General features: G+C 50.0%; 1 protein-coding gene across 1 annotated transcript; it reads right to left on the bottom strand.

The window, feature by feature from the left end:
• Window positions 1-5,380: 5,380 nt before the first annotated feature.
• RRP9 (ribosomal RNA processing 9, U3 small nucleolar RNA binding protein) lies at window positions 5,381-13,076 on the bottom strand. The gene is made up of 15 exons (XM_010969096.3): window positions 12,847-13,076; window positions 12,494-12,576; window positions 9,750-9,859; window positions 9,304-9,371; window positions 9,180-9,221; window positions 8,784-8,910; window positions 8,029-8,153; window positions 7,855-7,947; window positions 7,356-7,456; window positions 7,104-7,238; window positions 6,929-6,991; window positions 6,556-6,701; window positions 6,404-6,483; window positions 5,675-5,748; window positions 5,381-5,550 (listed from the first exon to the last, which is right to left on the bottom strand). The coding sequence occupies exons 1-15, from the start codon at window positions 12,937-12,939 to the stop codon at window positions 5,457-5,459; spliced, it is 1,434 nt and encodes a 477-aa protein (XP_010967398.1). The 5' UTR covers window positions 12,940-13,076; the 3' UTR covers window positions 5,381-5,456.
• Window positions 13,077-13,260: the final 184 nt, after the last annotated feature.

Below are 13,260 nucleotides of genomic sequence, written 5' to 3'. Positions count from 1 at the left end.
CCGCTGACCAATGAATGGATAAGCAAAATGCATATACATATACATAGAATGGAATATTATTTAGCCTTAAAAGGGAAGGAAATTCTGCTATGCACTACAACATGGATGAACCTTGAGAACCTTATGCTAAGTGACATAAGCCAGTCACAAAAAGACCAATACTGTATCATTCTACTTATATGAGGTACTTAGTCACAATCATAAAGACAAAAAGTTGCCAGGGGCTGTGGGGAGGGGAGAAGGAGGAGCTATTGCTTAATTGGTATAGAGTTTCAGATCTACACAAGTTATGGGGAGGGGTGATGATGATGGCTGCACAGCAATGTGAATATATTTAATACCTCTAACTGTACACCTAAAATGATTAAGATAGTAAATTTTATATTACATACATTTTAATACAATAAAAAAAGAGAAAAGAGATACACTCAAGAAAACCAAGGCCAGAAACATCATAATCAAACTGATGAAAACTAAAGATAAAGGAAAAAAATCACAAAAGCAGCCCAGAGGAAAAATGATTCTAACGACTGTGGATATTTTATCAGAAACCATGGAGACCAGAAAACAGTGAAACAATATCCTTAAAGTGCTTAAACAGAATACCTGTCACCCAGAATTCTATCTATAGCCAGCAAAAATATCCTTCAGGTATAATTGTGACATAAAGACCTTTTCAGGTGATAGAAATAAGCAACTTCACTGCTAGCAGACTTGCTCTTAAAGAAATGTTAAAGGCAGTTCTGCAGAAAGAAGGGAAATAATGCCAGAGAGAAACCTGGGACTTCAGTAACAAAGACAATACAACAGAAATATCTTGAGTAAATATAATAGATTATTTTCCTTGTAAGTCCTTTAAATCTTGCTATAGCATTGTCTGGTGGGACTCTCAAGGATATGTGTAATACGCATGGCAACTATTACATAAAAGGATGAAGGTAAAGGGTTGTGAGGTTTCTACATTTTACTTCAAGTGGTAAAATATTAATTCTAAGTAGACTGCGAAGAGTTAAGTATGTATATTGTAATCCCTGGAGCAAACACTACTTAAAAAAAGGAGAGAGAGCCAAAAGATATATTAAAATGGAACACTAAAACATATTCAAATAACCCCAAAAAAATCAAGAATGGGGGTAGGGGAAAGATATCAGAAGGAATTCACAGAAAACAAAAAATATAATGTAGACTTAAATCAAATGATATCAATAATTATATTAAATGTAAACAGTCTAAGTATGGCAAATAAAAAAGGTATTATAAGATTGGTTATTTTAAAAAGACAAATTATAGGCTTTGTAAAAGAAACCCATTTAGAATGTAGTTTGGAGCAGCCATTATGGAAAACAGTACGGAGATTCTTCAAAAAACTAAAAATAGACTTACCATATGATCCAGTAACCCCACTTCTGGGTATATATTCGAAGGGAACTCTAATGCAAAAAGATACATGCACCCTAGTTTTCATAGCAGCACTATATACAATAGCTAAGACATGGAAGCAACCTAAATGTCCATCGACAGATGACTGGATAAAGTTGTGGTATATTTATACAATGGAATGCTACTCTGCCATAAAAAAGAATAAAATAATGCCATTTACAGCAACATGGATGTCCTTGGAGAATGTCATTCCAAGTGAAGTAAGCCAGAAAAAGAAAAGACAGAAAAATACCATATGATCTCATTCATATGTGGAATGTGAAAAATAAAAAAAAAAAGGACACTATGAACTCATCTACAAAACAGAAACAGACTTGCAGACAATCTTATGGTTACTGGGGAAAGGGGGTGGGAGGGGATAAATGTGGGAGTTTGAGATTTACAAATGTTAGCTGCTATATATAAAAATAGATTTTTAAAAAGTTTCTTTTGTATAGCACAGGGTACTATGTTCAATATCTTGTAATAACCTTTAATGGAAAAAAATATGAAAATGAATATATGTAGGTATATGCATGACTGGGACATGGTGCTATACACCAGAGATCCACACATTATAATTGACTGTACTTCAATAAAATAAATAAATAAATAAATAAATAAATAAATAAATAAATAAATAAATAAATAAATAAATAAATAAATAAAAGAAACCCACTTAAAATATAATGATGTAAGCAGGTTAAAAGTAAGAGTCATTAATAATAAGTAAACGAACAACCCAGTTAAAAATAGGCAGAGGACTTGAACAAAGATTTCACCAAAGAGGATGGCAAAGTAAGTGCATGAAAAGATACTGAACATCATTAGTCACTATGGAAATGTAAACTAAAACCACAATGAGATGTCACTATGTCCCTATTAGAATTACTAAAATTAAAAATCTTGACACCACGAAGCACTGGCAAGAATGAGTAACCAGAATGCTCAGAGATTGCTGGTTGTAATGAGAATACAGTCACTCTGCAAAATGGTGTGGCAGCTTCTTATAAAGGTCAACATATACTTACCGTATGACCCAGCAATTATGCTCCCAGTCATTTGTCCTAGTGAAATTAACTTACATAAATGTTCACAGCAGCCTTATTTGTATTAGCCATAAACTGGAAATAACCCAAATATCTTTCAACAATTAATGAATAAACACCAACGCTGGAACATGCGCAAAAAGGAACATAACTCAGCAGTACAAAGAAACAAACTATTGATACACACAACTCATATGAATCTCAAAGACATTATGCTAACAGACATTACACCCGTCTCAAAAGATCGTATACTGTAGGATACAGGACTTTCCAATGATCCCAAGGCCCCACCTGCACCTGCCCTGCTGAAATCTACAGCTGACTCTCCCCACCTTCCCATCATCAGCCACAATGGCCACCTCTCTGCTTCTCTTGTCTTGGAGCCTTTGCACAGGCTGTTCCAGGTGTGGGGATGCTCTTCCCCCAGATCTTCCCATCATTCGGGTCACACTCAATGTGCTTCTCCAGAGTGACCTAAGAGACCACCCACCCCAGTCTCTGCCCTCCTGCCCAGCTTTATCTCTTCGTAACACCAATCTGAATTTGTGTTACGTGTGTGCTTGTTTACACATCTATGGTCCTCCACTTGAAAATGTTTCTGTTCACATTTCTGGATCCCTACAGCCTAAAACAGGGGTATCACTGGAATTTAGTAAAGTTTTGTTGAACAGATGGATGGATGAACATGCTACACAGAGGATGGGATAGTTTTCCAAGAGAAATGGAAATTCCCTTTCCAGGAAAGGAAATGAGTACATGGCAGAAAAAAAAACATACCAGGGATGGAGGGTATAGCTCAGTGGTAGAGTGCATGCTTAGTATGCATGAGGTCCTGAGTTTAAGCCCCAGCACATCCATTAAAAATCATCATCATCATCATCAATAAAAACCTCATTACCTACCCTTTCCTCAAAAGAAGATTAAAACACACACACACACACACACACACACACACACACACACACACACACACACACACACTCATAACCAGGACAGGTAATACTGTCATCATCGCCAGGAAGTGGCATCACCCTTGCCACTGCCACCAGAGGGTACATCCCAGGACTGCAGAAAGATGAAGCCCAGGATGCAAGATCTAGGCCAATTCTGGGAAGGTGGGATGCCAGCCCCACTGCCTTCACCTCTTAGTCTCCGTTTGTCAGGGCTGGTGGGAGCATCCCTGAGAGTGCTATATGGGAGGATGGTGGGTAGAGCTGGGTCAGAGATTCAGTCCTTACTCCTAGTCGCATTCTCAAGCAGGGGGAAGGAACAGTGGATACTAGCTTCTTATCTGATGTTCAATGTGGGGTCTAGTCACTCAATCCTTGACTCCTCCTGGACCCTCAGAGTCTGATACTGCCCTCTAGCAACATCCTCTAGCTACTCAGGAGCAGAAGACCACAGGTCCAGCAGGAGGGAAGGGGAGCGATGCTCTGGACTGAGCAGTAGGGCATGTGGCAGACTGCCTGCACAACATGTGGGCTATCCACACACTGCATCATTCAGCCTTTAAAAGGAGGGAAATCCTGCCACATGCTGCATGGATGAACATCATGCCGAGTGAAGTAAGTCAGACACAAATACTGTATGATTCCATTTATATGAAGTATCTAAAGTAGTTAAATTCATAGAAACAGAAAGTGGAAGGATGGTTACCAGAGGCTGGGGGAAAGAGGAGAGTTGTTGTTTAATGAGTATAGAGTTTTGTAAGATGAAAAAGTTTCAGAGATCTGTTATATAACATGAATACACTCACCACTACCATGGCCCTGTACACTGAAAAATGGGTGAGATGGTATATTCTGTGTTTTTTCCTGCAATTTAAATAAATAAATAAGAAAGACAGAGCCCAACTACAGTAGAGGTCTCAGCTGGCCAAAGCTGAGAAGCTGTAGGATAGACTATTTTCAGTTTCAATTCCAAGGGCATTTATTTTTGAACTTTTTCTCTGAGAATGTGCTAATAGGAAAGGGATTCATGTACCAGGGGCATTTCTGTGTGACTTGCAATGTTATTCAGGAGGTACATTTATGCCATTGTTGAGATCAATTAATGGCAGGACGTAGGGAGTGAATTCTAGAACATCCTCTGATCCCTAGCAGGATTTTCAGCGGTTCAATCTGCACCTGACACTTCTGGCCCCCCGGAGAATGAAGGCAGGAGCAGGTCTGTCTAAGGAGCAGGCCTCATGAGCGTGGGAGCAGGAAGGAACCCTGTGGCCTCCTCCTCTGAGGTGACCGCACTGCCCCTTGAGAACCACAGGCTCAGCTGTTGGACGCAAGGCATTAAGGAAAGGCTGGAGCCGAATCTTTAGCATTCCCTGCTCATTTCCCACTGAGAAGAGACTTCCACCCCTCCAGTCAGCCCCTCCACCTCCTCTTTACTTCACCCCAAGGCAGAAGAAAATTGTCCAGTTGGTGAAATCAGGACACGTTCACCTGGCAGGGTCACTGCTGCGAGGAGTAGAGCAGACTGTCATTTGGACCAAGGGCAGAGCTATTCCCCTACTCTGACCCTTGTCCCCAAGCAGTGAGCAATGCAGGGTCCCACCTCTATCCCCCACCCCCACCCCAAGGGCAGTCTGGCTCCTAGAGCTTCCTGACCTGGCCTGGGTGGGGTAGGTCAGCCTGACTGGGAGGCTGAGCTGTCTTCATTGCAGTTCTCAGCCCCCACAGCCAGCCCTTACACACAACTGGACAGCCACAGCTTCTCAGCTGAGGGGTCAGCAGCTTCTCACCCCTACCAGCCCGGTCAGAGAAGACACTCAGGGTCCAGGAGCCAGAAGCCAGCTGAGGGCTCCATCCCCAAGTTCCCTGAAAAGGATAAAAGCCCTCAGGCCCTTCTTTACCAGGCCACAGTCCCTGACACCATTCCCCACCCCGCCCTCCTTGCCCAAGAAGCTGGAGGAGACAAAGCCCAAAAGAGGCTTTTAATACAAAGAAGGCAGGGGATGGCCTGGGAAGAACTTAAATAAAGGGGACAAGGGTGTCAGGAGCCAGCAGTGGGGGGCCTGGGGGCCCTGCGGAGAGGGATGATACAGACAGAGTTCCGAGCCTCTTTGATCCGCCACCACCGGCCAAGCCTGCAGGGGTGAGAGGAGCATCTGAGGCAGGGCCCAGCCCCAGCCGGTGTCCACCCCCATTCCCACCCAGCCACCCAAACGGTGCCACCTGCTCCACCCTCACCCCCTGAGGGGTGCATCATACCTGTGCTCCTGCCCCACCCCAGCCACCAGGAAGTCCCCAGCGCTGGAGAACTTGAGGCTATTGATAAAGCCCACCTGGGAAGAGGGAGGTAAGACGTGAGAACAGATCCCCCACCACAGCCCTAGCATCATAGTTAAAGGCCTGGCCTGGGTTAAATCCCTGCTCTGCCTCTGGCCACCTGGGCCAGCCCTCCCTCCCTCAGGACCTCGACCTCCACATCTGTGAGATGGAGGAAGTGGAGTGCGGGCCTCACAGTGAATTTATGGGGATTAAGGAAACACCGTATGCCAAGTATGGCCTGGCTCTTCACCCTGGAGACCCCTTGATCATCACCACTGACCCAAGCCATGCATGTCACTAGAAGTCACTGACAGATCCTGCCACTCTGCCCTAGGTTGCCCCGAGTCCACACACCCTAGCCTGGCGTTCAACCCAGCACCAGCCATGCAGAACTGATGACAGTGCCAGGCCCCTCAGGCCTTTCCCCACACTGTTCCCTGCCTTGTACCTCAGTCCTCAGGACAGGGCCTAGGACAAGGAGGGAAGTGGTAGCAGGGGAGAAGGGAGAGGAAGATGGGAGGGTTCCTGTGGGCCCTGTGCTAGGAACTGGGGCTAGAAAGAGAAGTCACAGCTGGCCCTACTCTGAGGAGGTGCCTTTCTGGCAGGAAAAGGCTGTAAGGGGCCTTGGGAGTGTGGCAAAGACAGGCTGGACATTCAAGCTACACTTACCAGGGGAATGTCGCAGAGAAGGTCAAGCTGCCGGAAGCCCTCTCCGCACCGCCAGAGCCGCACAGAGTTGTTATGAGAGCCTGGGGAGCAGGGAGACGGTGAGCACCGCCCACCCTGTGGCCCCCCTCCTCTCTGCCACACAGGGCACCCACCTGTGGCCACGAGATCTGTGTTGAGCAGGGCTGCCACCGATGACACCCAGAAGGGCTGCTCCAAGCCTGGCTCCCCCCGTAGCCCATGGGCCTCACGCTGCAGGGCAAGTGGCCGCTTCTTGGAGAGGCCCCACAAGGCCACAGAGCTGTGGACAAGGAGCAGGCCAGTGAGGGGGCAGGGCAGAAAGGCCACATGGCAGGATGGGATCAAGTGCACACCAGCCACAAGAAGCAGACAAATGCACCTGAATTCTCTGCCTCAATGTCCTCATCTATGAGAAGGGTTTACGAGAGCCCCCAAGCAGGGAGTACTCCATGAAGCAAGTCCGGGGGCAGCGGCAGTGGTGGAAGATGTCAAAAAGGCAGCTCTTACCCATCGTCTGCACCCGACACCATGTGCTCTTCGTTGATGAGCTGGATACTGTCGATGGAGCCCCTGGAGAAAGGAACCGTGAGAGGCGTGGCCCGACCTCACCCCCAACCCACGCAGCACCCCGACGCCTAGCACAGCGAGCCGCCCCCACGCCCAGCGCAGTGAACCGCCTTACTGGTGGCCATAGAAGACCAGCTGGGACTCCTCGGGGATCTTCCACACACGCACGGTCCCATCTCGCCCCCCGGCAGTCACGCAGCACTCCCTGCTCAGGGCGTCCAGTGCAGCCACTGCATCCTGGTGCCCAAAACTGGAGCAGAAGATAGAGGGAGGACAGAGGTGGATGGGGCCCACATGTAAATGCGCATGCGCAGAGCCACACACCACCAATCCCCACCACCACGTGCGTGCGCCCAACTGCACTTACAGCGTCTCCACGTAGGAGTTCTCCGCCACGTTCCACACCTTCACAGAGCGATCGTGGGATGTGCTGTAGAGCTGGTGGGTTCCTCTGCGGAACGCCAGCCCCTGGGGGTGCATGGAGAGAGGGCAAATGGGACCTGAACTACAGCAGGCGAGACAGAGGTCAGGCCCAGGCAGGACATCGGGAAAAGCACATCACTGAAAAGCACACCACGTGGCACAGAGAGCCGGCTCCCTGCGAGAGCGCTTTGCGGGGCTCTGTGCGGGGCCAGGGCCACGCTCTCCTGCCCTCCGGCAGTTGCAGACTTCTCAAAGCCTCCCTCTCCCTGGGCAAGCTCGACTCCCTATTGTTTCACCCTGTTTCTGCCCTTTACACCAAAGTGCAGGTTCCCTGAGGATGGGGGCCCTCTGCCCCATTCACCCCGTTCCCCAGAGCCCAGCACCAAGCCTGGCCCACTCAGGTGCTCTATAAAACGTCCACGAAAGGAGGCCCAGCTCCTTACCGAAACGGCATCCCGGTGTCCGGTGAAGGTGTACAGGTGCTGGCAGCTCTGGGCGTCCCAAATGAGAATGAGCTTGCTGCGGTCACCTGAGGCCTGTGGGAGGACGACAATGGTCACGGGCACCTGTTGTGTGCCCAGATCTCATACCCACCCTCAGGGCCAACCCTGCCTTACCAGGTACTTGCCGTCGGAGGAGATGGCCATGCAGAGGATGTGGCTGCTGTGGCTGGAGGGCTTTCCGTCGGCACCCTTCTTGGCCCGAGGGATCACGTGAAGCTTCCGGCCACTCTCCACGCTCCCTGACACCAAGGAGGAAAAGAGGTGCTACTGGGATGGGGGGTAGGACTGCCAGGCAACCCCCATCAAGGGCAGTGTGGGGTCATGGAAAAAGTCCTGGCCTCAGATCAGAAGATCTGGCTCAGCCACTGTGAGTCCCTAGACAAATCATCTCAGTTTCCTCATCTGTCATGTGGTGACAATAATCCCAAAGGGCAGCCATGAAGCCCAGAAGATAAAGGACAGGAAAGTGCTTTGGGACTGATGGTGTGAGGTCTTCTGTTACTACTGTGGGTGGATGAAGACAGTGCTCAGTGGAAGAAGGCTGGGAACCCAGGAGGACCAGGAACTCAGTCCCAGGGCTGTGCAGAGCCTCATGTGTCCTCCAGTCCAACTTCCCACCTGCAGCATCAATGCTCATTAAATGGCACTGCCTCTGCTCCACCATCTCCAATGACAGTGACAGGGAGCTCACAAACCCCACTCCCGGGCAGAAGCCTCCGCTGTCACCCAGAAAACACCTCTTAGGGAACCAACCTGCAACCAGAAGCTTTCCCCATCAGGCCTCAGTTTGCCCTGATTATCCCCTCCTCCCTAGAACAGCCCTCCCAGATGACCCCTGGGTGTGGCACCCCACCCAGACACTCACTCACACTTAATAATGGTGCAGTCTTTGGCGGCAGAAAAGATGGCCAGGTCATCTGGGGTGATAACCAAACATGTGATGGACAGCTGGTGGCCCCGTAAGATTCGAATGTCGGCTGGGGCTGGGGCCTGAACCTAGGCAGGTAGGGGCCAGGTCACTGTGACTGGGGTCAGGAAGGCACCCCTACACACACACACACACACACACACACACGCCGTCCTTTCCCACCACCCTGCCCAGATGGAAAACCAGACCCAGGGCTGCCAGGACCAGATCCTTCTGACTGTCTGCCCTAGTGTGTTTCAGGGCAAAGACTCCACAGCCTGAGTCCCCACTTAGGCCATCTGCCCACCAACCCAGGTGATTCCCTCCGATCTGATGCTAAAGTGCCCTGCCCACTCACCTCTTTTGCCACCGACTTCTGCAGCCTGCCCCTCTGCTCAAGCTGCATGGAGAGGAGAGGGGTGAGATCCAGGAGCAGGACCAGCCCCACCCCTTCCCTCCTACCTTCCTCCCTCCACACTCACCACATCCTCCTTCAGCCTCCCCGCCACCTGGTCCTCCTCAAATTCACGGGCTTCAGCCTTCTCCTCCTCTGTGGAGGACAGACCAGGCCAAGTAAACCCAGGCCAAGACCCCACTTGTCCCTTCCCATCTCCACCCACCACCTCAGTCCTGGGTTCTGAACACTTGGGCTGTGTCTCATGGACGTTCGGGCTACTTCTGGCAAAGGGGAGGGAGAACTAGATGGTCTCCTGCTCACCCCCTGCCTTTACTTATCAGATCAATCTAAAACCCCCTGGAGGCCTGGCCTGCCCAGGAGGCCATGAGAGCTCCCAGCCACCCTCTCACAGGACAGCCAGCACCAGCAGCCACCAGGTACCTGCACCAGTCACCCATCAGGTTGCTGGGACTGCAGCAGGCAGACAAAGGCATAGGCCCCACCCACCACTTGCCCAACCCACGGGCTCACCTTGCTGCCTGAGCTGCTCAAGGTAGAGCTTGGCCAAGCGCAGCTTCTTCTCCTGTGCAGTCTCCTCCAGCTCCTCTTCCTCCTCCTCCTCAGTCCTCCTGGGAGCCAGGCTGTGGGGAGGAGGGGGCTGGGCTTGAGGGAGCTCGGCCGGCTCCTCTGGCCACTAGGACTGGGACTCCTCACTGCTTCCCTTGCCACTCGACCGCCCCCATTCCTGCCAGCCCTTGTGGCCAATGATCACACATGCAGGAAACTGAAAGATGTGACTTACAACTGAAAGGGCCCACCCAGTGCCCAACCGAAGGATAAAAACAGACCCAAAACCCAAAGAGATTACTGTGAAATCTCTCAACTCCCGAGGAAAGAGAAGGCTCAATAGGCTTCCAAGAAAAATCAGGTCCCATGTACAAAGGGTCAGGAATCAAAATGGTTTCAGATGACTCAACAGCAACAACGAGAGCAGGAAAAAAAGAGCCGCACACACAAAATTTGGAAGAAAAAGCTAACCCCTGGAATGGCGTGTCAGTTAAACGTTTAAAGATGAGTGAAGATACTATCAGAAGTACAAGGTGCCACAGAGTCCTTTTTCCTCCTTTTAAGGATGGAGGATGTGCTTCCAGGACGAGAGAGTAAACTAAGAATGAGGAAGGCATGGAAGACAGAAGGAAACAGAAGATCCAACATGGAAAGCAGAAAAGGTAGATCTCAGAACGACCACTTCCAGACACAAGAGGAGCAGTCAGCCCAGATCTGATGCAAGGAACCAAGAGGCAGACACGTGGGGACCATCATTGCCCCATCCTCCCTGTCATGGCACCATCCTCTACCCCGAGAATGAGATTCCAGGTGAAGCTTAACTGCTCTTGGCTTAACCTGGTGCTGGTGAAATTCTTGCTTTTCCCTCCACACCCCTCGCTCAAGACAAGTCCTACTTTGACTTGCTCCTGGGAGCTGGAGATAGGTCATGGGATCTCAGAAGCAGAAAATCCAGGCAGCCTGTTCCCTCAGATCACGTGCCTGCAGATATCTAGTCCCTGTCAGGTGTCCCAGCTGTTTCCCAGACTCACTCATGACCTTATCCGTTGGAACGGACCTTGGAAACTCTCAAGGAAGCCGAGGCCTAACCATGCTCCAGATATCATTTAGTGCCCAGTACCCAGCAAGTGTTCAGCCAACAGGCTTGGTGCTACCCTCCTCTCATACAACCACGGTCAGAACATCTACTCAGTTTACCCAGACTAATCAATCTATTGTTTATGGGTTCACACATAGGAGACAGAACTCTAAAGAAAATCAAGGGAAGGGAAGTATATAATGTTACAATTCCACTCATACGATATTCTGAAAAAGGCAAAACTTCAGGGACAGTAGTTACCTGGGGTTGGGGCGGCTAGGGGGAATTGACTACAAAGAAGCAGGGGGAATTTTAGAGGGGTAGAAACCTTCTTTATCTTCATAGTGCTGGTGGTTATGTGACTATATGCATCTGCCAAAACTCACAGAACTATACACTACAAAGGGTGAATATTACTGTATGTGATACCTGAATCAGAAAATGAAAAAAAGAAGAAGAAGGAAAAGGAGAAGGAGAGGAAGAGGCAGAAGAGGAGGAAGAGGAGGAGGAAGAAGAAGAAGGAGGAGGAGGAGGATTAAAAGAAAAAGATAAAGAAAAAGGAAGGAAGGAAACCAAAGAAATGATTGACTCAAGTCAGGAACAACAGATGGGGCTTCTAAGTTTCTGTGAATGGTCTAGCTCTGGTGGGTACACAGAGGTTCATCATTTCATCATTACTCTCTATAGGACAATTACATTTTGTTAACTCTTCTGTAGCTAATACACTTCATGACACATTTTTAAAGTATTTAAAGGTGCTTAGCACAGGGCCCGGCACACACTCAGCCCCAGTAACCTTAGGACTACAAAAAGCATATTAGGTCCTTCTGTGAGCAGGTTAAGGCCAACATGTATGCAATTTTAGAAGCAGAATTTCTAAAGCCAGCTCTTAAGAAAGGCACCAGGATTCCCTGGTATGACAGTTTCCATTCCAGAGTCAGGCCTGACACCTTGCTAGCCCCCTTTGAGACTCTGCAACATGGTCCACCTTGGTCACCTGCAGAATGAAGGAGGTACTCAAAGCCCTCCACAGTCCAAATGCACCTTCCACCTGCCCTTCCACCCTCTCCATCTTCCATTTGCCCACTTAACCCTCAGACTTTCCTCTGATCCCTGACTGCCTTCCCTCCCTCTCCATGAGGGACCCTTCCTCATCTCTCCAGACTGGATTTAAACTCCCCAAACACACAGCAATAAGATACACACCCCATCACAATACATTCTGCCTTCACCTGCTCATCTCCAGTCTTTTAGCAGTGAAGCCAGTGGCTGGCATATGCTGAGAGTTGGGGCAAGACTCTCAGTACTTGTGAAATGGTGGGAAAACAGAATGAAGAACTAGCAAGCATTTCTTGCATCCCTCTCTCCTTGTCTGGAGTTCAGTTCCCTGTCTTGAGCCAGGAAGGTCTCACTGGTCTCCCATTGGAACTCGGGGGTCCTCCCCACACAGAGACCCTGCAGGAAAGATGAGACTTCTCAGGGTCAGAAACTGGAGGAAAGAGCCAAGATCTGAGAACCAACGGCCAGAATCCTGGGTTCCAGGCCCAGCTCTGTACCCACTCACTGAGTACTCCTTCCATACACCGTGGGCCTCCGTGTTCCCTTCCACTAAGTGTAAAAAAGAGCTTACCTCTCAGTTTCCGAGTCGCTGGAGATCTCTTCATTCATCTTGCTGCCACCCTTGGACTTGCTCTTGTCCCCGGCAGAATCGCCCTAGGAATTATAAAATACTTTATTTGGTCACTGGTCTCGACCACCCCAGCACTGACCAAGTCCCCTTTCGGTCCCTCGAGAGCCACAGAGAAAGGCGTTGGCCCTCGGTTCAAGTGCAAGGCCTTTCAGGATTTGGCCCGCTGAAAGAGAAAAGACGCTGACTCCAGCTGGGATCCCGGAGGGAGGGGACCGGGGCACTGGTCCCCGGGATGGGTAGACCGTGGTCCCAGTAGCGGGACTGATCCCCTCCCACGGAAACGCCATGCTCACCTTTCGCCGCCGCTTGCTGGCCCCTGCGCCGGCCCCGGCCCCGGCCCCGGAGGCTGGCTTTCCCCGCTTTCGAGCTGCCGCTGTCGCAGACATGGTGCCCACCGTGTGTGTTGCCGCGGCCACCAGAGAACTCACGTGGCGGCTAAACCCGGGCGGTCCCGCAAGACTCCAAGCCCGGATAGGCTCCCACCTCTTGGCGGGCCCCGCCTCCCTCAGCTCCTCCGGGTCCTTCCGTAGGTTCTGTCACGCCCCTATACGCCCATAGGATAAACGCCTATGGCCTCGCCTCCTAGAGCTCCTATAGGCTCCCGCGCCAGGCTCCAGGAGGAAGCAAACCTCTCCCTGGTGCTTCCGGCCCAAAGCTTTGGCGCGTGCGCCCTGCCGCTGGCTGACGTCTAAAGAGGGAGGGGTCGG

Source organism: Camelus bactrianus, chromosome 17 (assembly GCF_048773025.1).
Source record: "Camelus bactrianus isolate YW-2024 breed Bactrian camel chromosome 17, ASM4877302v1, whole genome shotgun sequence".
In the NCBI taxonomy this organism is placed as follows: domain Eukaryota; kingdom Metazoa; phylum Chordata; class Mammalia; order Artiodactyla; family Camelidae; genus Camelus; species Camelus bactrianus.
The sequence above is the reverse complement of the archived record's forward strand: the minus strand, read 5'-3'. Positions and strand labels throughout refer to the sequence as shown.

Coding starts and splice junctions, on each gene's coding strand:
- RRP9 (XM_010969096.3), bottom strand. CDS start 12,939: ATGTCTGCGACAGCGGCAGCTCGAAAGCGGGGAAAGCCAGCCTCCGGG. Junction 9,860..12,493: donor AGCGACTCGGAAACTGAGAG/GTAAGCTCTTTT, acceptor TCCTCCCCACAG/CCTGGCTCCCAGGAGGACTG. Junction 6,702..6,928: donor GTGTCGGGTGCAGACGATGG/GTAAGAGCTGCC, acceptor CCTTGTCCACAG/CTCTGTGGCCTTGTGGGGCC.